This window comes from Amblyomma maculatum, chromosome 11, assembly GCF_055883805.1.
Source record: "Amblyomma maculatum isolate TAMU_Amacu chromosome 11, ASM5588380v1, whole genome shotgun sequence".
Classification (NCBI taxonomy): Eukaryota; Metazoa; Arthropoda; class Arachnida; order Ixodida; family Ixodidae; genus Amblyomma; species Amblyomma maculatum.
The window spans coordinates 86334194-86348717 of NC_139354.1; the positions used below are offsets into that span (position 1 = coordinate 86334194).

Genomic DNA, 14524 nt, shown 5'->3' on the forward strand with positions numbered 1-14524 from the left:
TTCAGTACCTAGATTTGTGGTTCGCATGCTGATCGCAAGGTCGGTGGTCTAGGCGGCGGCCATATCTCAACGGGGTCAAAATATAAAAACGGGCTCGTGTTGTTCGAATCTCTAGATTAATCCTCATCCCATTGCAGTGTTCCTCATGACCCACTCGTCTCTTTGAGACGTTAGTTTTACCAGTTGTTAAGTGTCTGCATATAACGCTCCGCGGGTTGCCTCGTCGATGTGCGCATCGAGGTGATCATCGCCGTCCAGTGACACTCTTTTTGCCGGTGGTGCAGGATCTGGTGGTGGGCTTGTTGAGTGCGTGGGCTCTGCTGCTTCCCCTAGCGGCCACCTCTGGGCCCATCGAGGCGTGGCTGCTGGCTCATCCCTGGGGTGCCCCGCTGGGAGCTGCGCTCATGCTGCTCGCATACCCGCCGCCGCCACGGTGGACGCCCGCACGTGGAGACACCTGCCTTGTCATCACCACGGTGGCCGGCATCTGGGCGGGACAGGCGCTGCTGCCGCGGCTTGGGCTGCTTGAACCGCCGGCGCCCACGCTAGGACCCGGGGTGAGTGCCTCTTTCATCCATGATGCTTTGGTTCCTGTGCCCACTCTCTGGCAGTGCCGCTGACCACTGTTGCCGAGTGCTTTTGCCGAGGCATCTGCTGCAATGTTTACATCTTCTGTAGCACTGTCATAGTTAAGGGAAATTGCAAACTACTCCGTTTAAAATTTTCAGCTTTTATTACATGAACTGTTCAATTTTTATCCCTTGTAGAAATCGGTTAATTATTTCACTCTCTGGATAATTTGTAAATGGGTGTGAATTTATAGATTCTCCAGTCTTTTTATTTTTTTTCTTTCAACGAATCCAAACTAGCGTACCTGTGCGCAGGTCTCTGACAGATGGCTGCTGCTACACATCTTCTATGGCAAGCGCACTTGTGCAACATGCAGTAACGTGCAGTGGTTGTGCTTCTTGAGCATTCTTATAATTTGTGCAGAATGTTTTAAGAATTACTCAGAAAATGGTCAACAAAACACCTCCATATTGGTTTTAAAGAAATGTAGACACATTTTTTTTTGTTGTACCTTTCACTCTTAGCAGTGATGCGTATGATATTACTGCATACGGTCTATCCCGGATGTAACAAGTTATTGCTTACCTATATCGAACTCTCAGAATATCCTCTTGAAACCCTATCCAAAGAATAAGAATGTTCGTGTGTATGGAATTCCCGCTTGGCGGAATATTCAATATAGCAAACTGCACTGTGACCCTGCATAGAACTCTTATTCTAATGTCCCCCATGATTACTTGATGTGCTCATAGCTGGGTTGTATACGCAGCTTTGGGCATCTGCTGATAGCACTTATGCCGAGAAACTGGTTTATGAGGTGAGTGCAGAGCCCTATTGAAAGTGGCCTTTGATGGGACATGCTTGTTCTCAGCGCAACTCTGTCATGCGGAGGGACCAAGGTTCTCTGCATTGACCGTCGTGTGGCGAAGCCAGCCTTGTTGACCAATGACTTGCAGCAGTTCCCACATGGTCTTTTTCGCTGGCGGAGGAGACGAAGAAATCAGCTGCACACTATTTTAACTAAGTGATTATAGCGCTTATAGTGGGCCAGTAACAGAATTAGACCTCTATGATCAGCAGCGGCTTTTCCCAAATCATCGTACGCAGCAGCTTTGATATGAACCCCTACATAAATGGCATTTGTGCCACGTGGCACGACACACGAGGTACATACAGCACGAGCTCAGTTGCTTCGATATATCCTTGTTATATATGTGCAAATATTAAAGTTTTTTAATATGAATTGAGTATGAATATGAAAAACAAAAAAAAACCTTCGAATCTTGAATCTGATCTGTGCACAAAAAAAAAATAGAAATAGCTACTATTGTTGATCTTGTTTATTTCAAAATTCAGTTATTGTGAATAATATTAGAGTAGAATTGCACAGGAGTGTATACATAGGTTTGTTCATTTTCAGGTGAAACCGGATTTTACCCGGTTTTGGCTCCCCGAACATGGGCTTAAAAAATCGGGTAAAACTCGATTTTTCCCGATTGCTGAAACAGCTGTGCCCACAGAACTGCTGTGCATTTGTTATCGTCATAGAAATGTCTAACTCATTAACAGATTTTGTTGAAAGCTCGTATGAAAGTACCAAAGTAGAAGGTACTCAAGCGATACTTTCTGAAAAAGAGGTTTTTATGCGAAGGCAGTCTTAAAGAGAGATGCACTTGAACCAGTTTTAGATGTCCAGAAAATGCTGCAAAGAGGAAAACATCTAATGCCAAGCTTCAATCACCTCATAAACGTCAAGCTACAGCAAGCTGTCAATGAGCTTTCCACGATGATCAGTAAAAGCGATGACGCCAAAACGTCAAATTATGAGATACTTTCTTGAAAGCAGCCGAAAACATAACTCTAATTGTTACCCACTGATTTGGGAAAATCAAATAAATTATTAGTTTGTAAATTTAATCTCATAAAACCCGAATTTCGGAATGTTTCCATGAAAAACCTGGTTTGTCCCCTATTGTCAAGTCGAAAAATAACGCCCGATTTTACCCCCCGAATTTAAACAAATGTAAAACTCGAAAACAAATCACCCTATGTATACGTTACTGAAAAATCGAGTCTATATTTTACAAAGGATTCTATATGCTGTTTTTTTACGAAACCAGGTAGAGGTGTTATATCGCTGCTTAGTACAACAAACTCTCGGTAATTTGGCCTTCAAACGACCAAAAATGAATGTCTGAATTAACCGAAAGCTGGAATTATAAAATAGAGTTAACAAGCGTTGAGGTGCCGGCTAGTTGGTAATACATTTTGGAATAACAGCGTTTGTGTCCTTCTATCTTCGTCCTCGTCCTTCGCGCTGTTATTCCAAAATTATAAAATGGACTTGGACAAAACTGCTCGAAATCGTTTGCATCACAGCAATTTTACGTGATGAGCGCTTGCACGATAGTTGTCTGCATTTGAGATGAAAGCAAAGTGAAATTGATGTTTTGTTCCTGCTTCGTCATGTCCTTTGCTTTGTGCATATTGTCGAGAAGGCCCTTTACACAAAAAGGAAAGTCCCTCTTCACAAAATGACCTCGTCGCGCCTTGAGGAGGCTTCACTGCACTGACCTCGCGGTAAAGTATTGCGGTGAAGCATGGTGGAGGGGAGTTCGAAAATGTCCGGTGCAGTCAGTAATTATCGAATATTAAAAAGAATTACAAATATCAATTCGATTCATATTCGAAATTTCGAATATTCCCACACCTCATGTAATACCCCTTGGATGGGGCCTTTGAGGTACTAATAAATAAATAAATAAATAAATAAATAAATAAATAAATAAATAAAAAGAATATTTGTGGCGCGCACTCGTGTCCACACAGCGGCACGTGAAAGTGTGCCCAGTGTGCCACGTGGGTTGCCTCAGCAGTGTGCTGAGAGTGCGCCGCCGGGCAGCACATCGGTGTACCCTGTATTCAGAACAGATCATCTAGTGGCATGCTTTACATTCCAAATTTGTATTGAGAACTGTTTCACGATCTCCTATGAGTTCTATATATCCGACCCGATAGGGTGGCGCAGTGGTTACGGCACTCAATTACTGTTCCCAAGGATGCGGGATCAAATCCCGGTCTTGGTGGCCACTTTTCAATGGAGGCGAAAGGCAAGGCGCCCGTGTGATGTGTGATGTCAGTGCACGTTAAAGAACCCCAGGTGGTCGAAATTTCCGGAGTCCTCCACTACGCCGTCTCTCATAGCCTGAGTCGCTTTGGGACACTAAACTTCACCAACCAAACCAAACCAAGCTTACATATCCGGGATATATTGTACAGATCACCATGCAGCATTCTCGTATGACCACTAAGTTATAATTGTTGTATCATGAAGGAGACAGTATGCAGCAATAGACTGCTTTACGAATTTGTTCTCACCTGTTTTGATTTCAATAGCCAAGTAATGGCAGTGGTGCCAGAGTTCCATCAGTAATGCAAGAGATGAAAAAATGTGGTATAGTTACTGTTTCTTCACTTGCGGTGGTTTTTGTTCTTGGGGAAGGCTAGTTTTGGTGCTGTAGGCAATAAAAATGACTAAGAAGCGATTACACTGTTGTATCTTCATCCCTCAAGCAACCTGCATGAAACTTCCATGCCATAGCCATCTCTCAGTGTTTGATACCGAAGCGAATAAGAGAAAAAATATCTGGCAAATTGTTTAATTTTCCTAGGCAAATACCATGTGATGACCTGTGTGCAGTAGTATGTTGCGCATTATTAACGAGAAAAATACGCACATCCAAAATGTGGTCACTGTACTCTTTCAAGAAGGCACTGAGAAAAACTTGCCTACAGTTCTCTGTAAAAATAATTGTACGCCTCGTTGTGTATGTCCCATTATTGTGGCTCACTGGTCAGTGTGCTGAACTGCGAAGCCTCGGACTCTGGTTTAATCCAAGCCACGTTTTGATGGAGGCAAGGTGCCTGTGTGTGTGTGCATGTAAAACTAACCAAAACCAAACCTTTTTCTGTTCGTATAATGTAGATTTTTGTGGAGCAGAAATTGCGTTTAAAGTTTTCCTTTCACTTCGTGCAAATCTTTGATGTGAATGCCAGAAGTGACTGCATGATAACTGTTTAAAAAACAATGCGTTTTTTAGCATAGTCCAAGGGACGAAACGTGTAAAGATAGAGACAAACATGAAATGGGCGACCCTTGCAAAATGGAAAATACATCGACAAATACCACTTTTTGTCTGCCGGTGTAATTATAGAGCTACAAGTTTCATCATTGTCAACAAACTCACTCAGTCACCAACTCTGTCGTCGGGAATTTGCGCTAGAAAACTGTCGACACTTGACAGTTTGCTTACGAAAATGGGCGCTAGTGGTGACACCTGTATTTAATCTTTTGGCCTTTCCTAGCTCATACAGGTTGTCCCAGCTACAGACTGAACCAAGATTTAAAAAAGAAATACTTAGTTACTTAGTAAAGTGAATGTTGTTAGGATTTACGTATAGTGCTGAGTATTTTTTTTTTGTTCTGTGTGCTGGTGCGATGTCAGCACACGTTAAAGATCCCCAGGTGGTCGAAATTACTCCATAGCCCTCCACTACGGCTCCTCTTTCTCTCTTTCCACTTTCACTTCCACCTTCGTCTTACGGCGTGGTTCAGGTGCCCATAGAAACAAGTGTGACAGATACTGCGCCTTTCCCTTCCTGTGAACCAATCAACAACAACCAACAACAGTGAATAAATACTCAACAGTTGCAATGAAGTAATGAAGCTTTTATATATGGCACTGAGCGTTCAGGTGTGAATAAGACAGTTTGCGAGTGCTACAGTCTGGTCTGATCCAAGCGCTTCCATCAATGGAGTCTTAGCATAGCACTATTTTTCTGCCGTTAATGAAAGCCCGTGAATTTCGCAGCTTGCTTTGTGGCAGTGTGCTTCGTGTGCCCGAATGCACTATGGCAACAGTGCTCTAATCGTGTCTTGGCAAATCGCTGCCGGGTCCGTGCCCTCTGCGCAACTCACAACAGAGTTTTGCTGACCCGCCGTGGTGGTGCAGTGGTTACGGCGCTCGACTACTGCGCACAAGGATGCAGGATCGAATCCCGGCCTCAGCGGCCACTTTTCAGTGGAGGCGAAAAGTAAGGCGCCCGTGTGCTGTGCAATATCAGTGCACGTTAAAGAACCCCAGGTGATTGAAATTTCCGGAGTCCTCCACTACGGCGTCTCTCATAGCCTGAGTTTCTTTGGGACTTTATACTCCCCAAACCAAACCAAACCAGAGCTTTGCTGGTTATAAGCATGAGCGGCTGCTGATGGCATGCTTTTTTGATGCATTGGCTGCAGCCAGTAGCAGTTATCTCACAACTATCTGAAGAAGCGCTTTTGCCACAGCGTATTTGGGCCCATGAAGCACACCGCCATGCGGTAATTTGCAAACTTCATTTTATTTCAGTACTTTGCATGAATTCTAACATTTGCTTCCTTTCAAAGTGAAAGAATGCTGTTGTCTTCTTTTTTTTTTTTTTTTTTTTTTTTTTTTTATCTTGACATATTCAAGCTGGGACACCCTGTATAAAAGCTCTGTTTTCAGTGCAAGGGGCCATTTGAGTGTGGCGGTATGTGAGTACTAGTCAACTTTTACTTATTCTCTGTGTCCATTAAAACACTGCATCTGCTCTGCACTCCACTTGCCTACAGTAAATCTTGTCTTCGTTGCTGAAAACCTCAGTTCTCATGCTTTCACAGCGTTTAGTTTGTTTGTTTGTCATGCCTTCATGTGGCAGCGTGGTCTTTAAACTTCACTGCATATGTTCTTTCTCCCAGGCTGCTGCCCTGTACCCAGTCCAGTTTCCTTCTCTCACTGGACTTGTGTTTATCATGGCACGGACTGTTGTGGGCCTCGCTGCAAGCATTGCTGTGCGGACACTCGTTAAGGCTGTGGTGGGTAATCCTTTTGGATTATCTTGAAATCCCTTATCTACCTTATCTTATCTATTCTATCTATTCTTATATAGTCAATGTATATATAGACCCTATTCACTATCATATTTGATGACTGGGTGGCAACTGCAACCCTCTGCCTCCCTAGCTGCTATCTATACTGTTGGAACCAAAAGCTCGAACTGGGGTGTGGTTGCAGACCCAAAAGAACACATTCCAAATTTGTAGTTGGTGTGCCAAAGTGCAATGAGAAAATTCTCCTCCACCACACCGTGGGGAGGAGGGATCACTAAAGGATTTGTCGGACTAAAAGATTGTCTTGCTCATGTGGCCGCAATGCAATATGCTACCACCATCTCGTTGCATGTTGTAGCTGGCTGCATAGGTACACCATGCACTTGACATGAGTACGAAACTTTGGATTGAAAAATTTGAATAACGTAATTGCAGCTGCTCCACATTTTGGTGTACTGTGAATTCTGAAAGTTCGTTTACCAAAGTGCATTGCATGCAGTGGGATGTTGCGAACACTCTCCCGCATCATTACAGACGAAAATGAATGTGGTAGGCCTCACATTACAGGCAAGAGGTACGCATTGTGAGCATTGAGGAGCAGCATATGGCCTGCACATCATTTACATTCTTATTGTCAGCCCTGCTTTGTGCATCGCAAAAAGCGAGCAGTGGTGCAGAGTAGTAAATAAGCAAACAGATCCACGCGAATACATTTCCAGTGCTCCTGCATGCAGCATTTGATTTTAGATGGTTCCAGTTTTCGGATTACTGAAGTTTCCATGACTAAATGAGGCGTATGTAAGTGGGATTCTGTTCCTATTTGCAAAACTAAATTCTGCTTCTGCTTTTTAAGGCCTTTTGTGGCTCATGACTCGTTGGCGTGTCCATCTGTGCGTCCACGGCAGCTGTCGATCATCTTTAGAAGGATTAGGATGGTTTCAGTACTGACAGTTAATCAGTGATGTGTAGTAGGTGTATGAAAGTTAGTTAATGATAATTAGAAAATAATCAATGATAATTAGTTAATTAATAAATGTTAAGTTCCTAATTGGTCAGTGATAATCAATTAGTCAATAATAATTAGATAATTAGCTTTGAGTCATGTTAAATGCCCACACTAGTCATGCGCAGTATCCTCATGCGCTAACCTCACTAACCTCAACCGGCACCCGGTAGCCACCACAACTGCGTATGCACAATGATGTCACAATGCAGTGAATTTGGCCGACACTTACGTGTTATATTTTTTGCGCTGTTGTTTGTCCCTATTCCTTCTACTATGTTTTCGTAGTGAAATAGCAGCTAGCGATTCAACTCACTCTTGGGCTTTTCTCATCATGACTAGTTGTTTTCAATTTTGATTTCAAGGTATTTCACTAATTGCACGTCATGCAGTTCGGCAGGAATAACTGCCATATGCTCCTTTACTTGATTTTTCACCAAGTCTAATCCTGTCACGCAACCGCCTGCCTCTCGGCAGCCGCACGTGCATTAGGGAAGCGCATGAAGAAAGTGCGGTGTTGAGTGAATGGTTGTCGCACGTGCAGACGTATCCCCTGCTGTGTGCACTCCATGGCTGCGACCCTCGACTGGAATCGAGCCGGCAAAAGGCAACGATCGAACTTCCCTACAAGTACATCACATACCTCTCCATGGGGCTGACCATGTCGCTCGGCTCCCCATGGCTCTTCCAGCTGCTCGGCATCCAGAGGGAGGAGCTTCCCTTACATCTCTAGACACCTCTAGCAGAAAACACCGGGCATGCACGCGATAGATGCGGCAGCATGCACGTGTCTCGTGGCTCTGTCTGGGACCTGTTGTTCACCCAACACTCACCATCGTGGCACGTGCTGTGTATCATGCGGCACACATACCGCTCCGTGCAATTTGATATTGCAGTGTGTACTGGATAGAGTGCACCGAGCGACAAGAAGCCCGGAGCAAGCTTAGCAGTTGCAGCAGGGAGCAAAGCTGCTTGCCACTCTGTTGAGTTGTCTGCTCACCGTCTGCATCTGTTCTTCTGCAGGTTTGTCAAAAACTGCGAAGTTCATGCACGCGGCATAGTTAATTTAGTACCACAGCTGTTCACATGCTTCAAGTCGCACACTGCCGCGTGCGTATTGTAAATGGTGGCAGTGCTGACTGTGTCCCCATAGCACATGTACCTGGTGGGTCAAAGGTTCTCGGGCCACAGAATTGAGGATCTACTTGCATGTGATGGGGTATTTATGGCAGCCGCAAAGTGCTGGAAATCTCTGGAGACTGTGGGGAGTTATATTCCCTCTGTTTTTATGCTTGGTATCTTCGTTAGTACCTCAAGTGCTCCAACAGGCTGCTCAAAGCAGACCCCATGACCTGTTAGCTTTTGACAAACCCTATACATACCCTATGTCACTTCACAGGACCATCCTAGTGCAAAAGTTCATTTGCCTTGCACAGCATCTTTTCCTTCTTTTTTCTTTTTTGCCATCAGTGAAGTACACTTTCAATGTTGAAAACTCGTACTGCCATAATGGTTGGCTTCACATAAAGTTGCTCTGGCTAGAATGGCTCCTAAGAGTCACATCTCTCTCACTGTTGGACCATCTTGACACTGCCTTTAGCTGGGTTTGGGATGTGTCCACGTCTCTCAGCTTGAACCTCCCAAGATTTATCACAGCCAATTTCCTGCCAAACAAAGGCTGCCTGTGGAATCTGCCTTATTTAAACACTGGGTCAGCAATGCCGTCCCTCTCAAACATGGTTTGACTTTGCGTTGCCTGTAGTGGTTCAAACCCACTTGTGGTATCTGGCTGAGCGCCAGGGATAGGGACACCATTGTAGCACTATTCCAAAGAAAGGGGCCGTCAATCATCGCATTTTACAGAGTTACGGGCCAGCTTGTGACCCTTTGGCAATTCATTCTTTGTTTGGCACACAAAATAATGTCCTAATCTCTGTCACTATGTTCATAAAATGCCTTTGTAGACAGTGGTTCCTTTTACAGATACATTTTTCTGTCAGCAAAAATCTAGTGTGCAAATTTATTGCCATTTCCTTTTAACAATTAAATGTTTGTGATGTAATGAAGATGTTTAGTGCAATAGTATTGTTTGCGATTTCCTTGGTAGCCCACAGCAGACGAGAACTGTATTCTCTGTTACGCCAGTCTTTTCTGTGCTGTCGGCATAGTAAGGTGGGTGTTTTTGTTTTGTCTTAACGCACATAACCTGGCTGTTAACCTGGCGCATAACCACTGCCGTTAGTCGTGCAGTGTGTCACAGGAGTCGTCTCTGTTGAACTTTGTTGTGGCTAGTTCCTATTGCGGCCCAGACATGCCTGTTGTGAAGTGGCCTTGCTGAGTGAAAGCCACAAGCCTCACATGTGGACTGAGAACAGCGCCACGTTAGGTGGCTGTTTGTTTTTACATGTTGCAGAGCAGCGCTTTTTAACATGGTTGTCGTTCACAAGCAGGAAGCACACATCAAAGTTGTCTCTTTTTACATGTTGCAGAACAGCAGTTTTAGTATGGTTATCATTCACAAGCATGAATGAAGAAGCAGCATTTTTTTATTCAAAATGGCCGCTAATTTTTGCATAGAGAGGCCCACCTAACTCGGAGATTATGACTTTAGTAAGCACGAGTTCTATGCTCCTTGCTGCCATTTGTGCCATAGTGAGTAAAACAGTTTATAATGGGGCTGCATATGTATATAGCAAATTATATTTTTCAGTTGGGTTGTTTTGTGGGAGCGCACACTTTTTACGCTGTTTTTGATTTCAGAGCAACATTGGGCCTAAAGTCCCTTGCCGTGCTTTTTGCACATGTGTGTTCGCTCGTGTTGTTTTGGACTGAATTTGCAGATGCTGCAGGTTGGAACTTCTGACGTGATTTGCAGTAGACTGTCACTGCCTGTGACGTCAAATAGCCTGCTAGGGCTGAAAACCAGAAGCTGCATGTAGCATTACAACCTGAACGGTTTATCGTGTTGTTTGGACTATTCAAGGAGTAATATGCGTTGATGTTGCACATCGATGTGGCTTCTTGTGGAACAAAAACAATGCTATTTAGCTCTCTGCATGTTTTATGCCTTACATGACTGTTTTATGGTTATGTGGTTAAACTGTGTAATTGTTGGCAGTGCGTTTAATGTTCACTGCTGTAATATAATGACCATTTGCATGCTTCCTGTTCTAAAATAGAAAATTGAAATTTTACGTGGTCATGGTACCAAGATTTGGGTTCAGCCAAGAATATTTTTTTTGCAAAGACTGGTGAAATCCCTAATGTCATTAACTGTTGCAGGGATGGGGCAACAAGAGAAATCTATTTTGAAAATTAGCAGAAGCACCTTTATACAAGTGCACAAGTGCAAATATATATGAAGAGTTATCCATGGTTTGAATAAATACCCTTAACCATACAGACTCAGTAATAACGACTTAGGAAATCTGAGCTCCAAAGAATAATGCTCTTGTTTTTTGGAACAACTATGTGAATCTAGTAAAGCCTTGAATATCAAAGTAATAAATGTTAGTTTTATACCTTCCATGCGGTAAATTTGAGATGTGTCTGACCAATTTTTCTCAGAGAAGCAGTTTTAGCAAGCAAGGTATTTGGCACATACTTAGCTGTCTACTTAGCTGTAATTGTTATACGGATGAAACTGATGCATTTCTCAACCGTCAGCTGTAAATATGTGTTTTCAAATTTTTACGAAAGGACGGTTGTTCCGCCATGTATTCTTAAACATGATTGGATGGCAGCATGATTTCTTCACTTAAATGTTTGTATTACTAGGTGCTAGTTAATGAAATGTCCAGTGTCTGTAACATCTACTATCACTGAAGTCATTCTGGGGAGTCATTGTTGTCAGAAAGGAAACTGAACCAGCACTGAAGTCATTCTGGGGAGTCATTGTTGTCAGAAAGGAAACTGAACCAGTTATGTGCTTAATATCAAAACATAATGTACGGTGTTTTGCGAATATAGTGATGCATTTTTCCCAACATGGGGCTTCTCGATTTGGCTTGTGATCATGTCTCTTGCACATGTACAGGTGTGACGTGGCCTAGTATTGGTGATAATGCCAAAATACAGGTATACACTGTGGTGGAAAATTACTACACATAATTCTTTCTCTGCATACCTGGCTTTACTTTCCAATCTACTTAAGGCTGCATGATTGTCGCGCAGATTCTCACAGCATTTAAAAGATGGTAGCAGTCAGTGCGGTGTTGTGTAGGGCTTCGTGCTAGTATAAGTGTACATATTTTTTTCTGACATAGTTTCTGGTTTTACGCTTCAGCTGGACATTTTTCTGTTAATAATTGGTCACCTTTTTAAGTAATTTTTTGCTAATGCCTCAAGAAGCATTTCAAACTCGAGTCCAAGTTAGTAAGGTTCAATCCTAGCCAAGCCGGCGACATTTCGAAGGAGGTGAGTTGTCAAAACACCTGAGTGCTGTGGCTTTGTCAGTGCATGTTAAAGAACTTCAGGCAATCGAAGTTATTCTGGAGCCTTCCACAACTGTGTCTCACAGCTGACATACAGCTACAGAATGAAAAAAAAGCCCTATGAACCAAACGAAGCCATACTTCAAGTCCTGGGAATTGCGATGACTTCACATATCCACTGTGAGGTATATTAAGAGCTTCATTGGTTACTTGTTTGTTACATCCCGACTGAGCTGAATGGGACCACATTGAGGTAGCACCACGAATAATATTGTTAGTCATACTGTAAGACGCCTAGTCATGAAAGCATTATGCCATTAACATGGAAAGCGCTGCTTCAGAAATCTGTGTTATCCATCCTTGATCCACGTAAAGTAACCAGTTTCATGGTGGATCTTACATCGAGGCTTTGCAAGGTGGACAGCTTTGGAATTGCAAAGTTTGAATTGTTGCGCACAAAATTGCTGCATGTCTGCTGCAATGATGTACAGTTAGAACTTGATTTAACGAAGAAGAGGGAAGCCTTAAATGACTCCATTAAATCGGGAACTTCGTTAAGTTTAATGCGGCATTTCTCAGACACCAAATTCAATAAATATAGTGAGCTCTAAGGAGCCACCGCGGCGCAATTTTGGCGAAGTGCAATTGGGCAAAAATCAAATTGCGGTCCGCTGCAACAAGTGATACCTCTAGCGTGTATGAAAAAGCAAAAAGCTTCTAGCTCAATACGAACAGTCCATGCGGGCTACAAATTTATTTTTGCACAATGAAGTTGGCGATCTTTGGTTACAAGTGCTTTGTAAGCAACGAGCATGCACATTCTTTGTAAGTTGAAATGTTCGAGCAAACTGATGACCAGATAAAAGGCATCTACCACTTCACAAGCCACCTGGTGAATTCTACTCAAAATTTAAGTTCCGTTTTTCACAGTGCAGTTTGGTAAAAATAAATATTTTTGCATTTTCTACAAAACAAGCCGAAAATTGACTTTTCACCTTCATTTTTTGAAAGAAGGTTAAAGAAAATTGGGACGGATTATGAGATTGATTTTGTTATTTTGAGTTGGTCAAAGCGTTTGAGCCTATCATATCTGAGGGTATCTTAGTTAAATTAGGTTTCGTTAAATCAAGTTTTGACTATATTCCATTTCCAAGAGGAGCACAATAATATTTCCTAACACGTTCGCTCAGCTGGAAGTGGCAGCGTGCCAAAGCAAATTCAGCAGCAACACATTTACATGGCACACAATTAGATTTCCGCACAGTATTTTGTGAACATTAGCTTGGGAGATGCATTTCACTGTGCAAAACTCGCAGCTTCAATTGTGGCTCTTTTTCATGGCTGAGCCTGTCATTGTATCACAGCATTATATACATGTTTCATTTGAGGAACATTTCAAAATGCCATGCTAGGCAGAACCTTCTTGTGCATGTTCATCTATAGTGCCTTTGCAGGAATCCTGCCAAAGCAGACTTCTCTGAAAGTAAACTGCTGCCCTGATGCCTGAAAGCTGCTGCGGTCCTTGAATGTTGAGGGGCACACCTTTTGTGGGCAGTGTTTTGATGACACATTTACACTCCTGCATTTATTTAAATTGTGCCACAACTAAGCAAAACAACCTTGGCTTAATGCTAGTGCAGGGGCCGCATTCCGAGTTTGCATCGTTATCGAAAGTGGCGTGATCCCCCACCTCGAGTCATCTGATTGGGGGAAACGCTGTAACTGGATGTCACTACTACTTTTAGTTCTGACATTCCCACTCATGTCAAGGTCATCTCAATGTGACTCAAGGTCGGGGAGATAGCGACACTTTCAATAATGACGCAAACTCTGAATATGGCCTCAGCATTGCTTTTGAACTGCCAAGCGTGTTCACGTGCAGGATTTGATTTGAAAAGCTTGGAGTGCCGACGTTACGTGGCTTGCGGTGCCAGCATTTCTGCACTGAGCTAGCTTGAACCAGTGTGTTGTTTAAATATGAACAGGAAATCGTCATCCTTTTTGAGCCATGATTCAGTGAGGTCATACCAACTCAGTTTTGCCTGAATACTGAATTCAGGTGTCTTGAAACTGGGCCGACTGCACTTAAGTGACTCAGCCTGTATAAAATGGTGTTAGCTGCCAGCCAAATGTCTCTTATATTTGCACCACCCGTTTGCTGTGATCTGTATATGTCCGCTGGCGCACTGCCCAAGTGAAAGTATTTTTTCCATGTTGAAAACCGGCTGCTGTGGATGATTCTGGAGTGGTGCTGGTAAATATGTCCAATTGTATATTTACTCTCATTTCGGTTGCACTTTTGAGAAATAAAGCTGCATTCCTCCATCTCTATGTGAAATGTACATTGACTGTCCGTTGGCATCAGTTCGATGGTCTTGTATCTAGGCCACTTAATTGATGAATGAGTGTTATAACATCACATATTTAGGTTGCTTGAGTTAAATATGCACCTCAGACAGCAGATTCACTAGCAAGGAACCAAGTTTTATTGGATTAAACATGTGTGCAGTTTTAAAATATGTGTTCACGCATTCGCTCGTCATGTTTATACTTTGACCTCATCTTGATCAATGCTAAGTTTTTACTGACTGTCCTCGTTCTTCAGTT

At 43.0% G+C, this 14524-nt stretch overlaps 1 protein-coding gene across 1 annotated transcript in view; it reads left to right on the forward strand.

Annotated features, from left to right (window-relative positions):
- Nucleotides 1–14242, forward strand: part of LOC146174311 (sphingosine-1-phosphate phosphatase 2-like) — a 63948-nt gene extending 49706 nt beyond the window's left edge. The window contains exons 3-5 of the mRNA XM_084585076.1: nucleotides 285–557; nucleotides 6350–6466; nucleotides 8029–14242. Coding sequence (XP_084441202.1) covers nucleotides 285–557; nucleotides 6350–6466; nucleotides 8029–8217 — 579 coding nt within the window. The 3' untranslated portion in view covers nucleotides 8218–14242. The remainder of the gene's footprint in view (nucleotides 1–284; nucleotides 558–6349; nucleotides 6467–8028) is intronic.
- The last annotated feature ends 282 nt before the right edge of the window (nucleotides 14243–14524 follow it).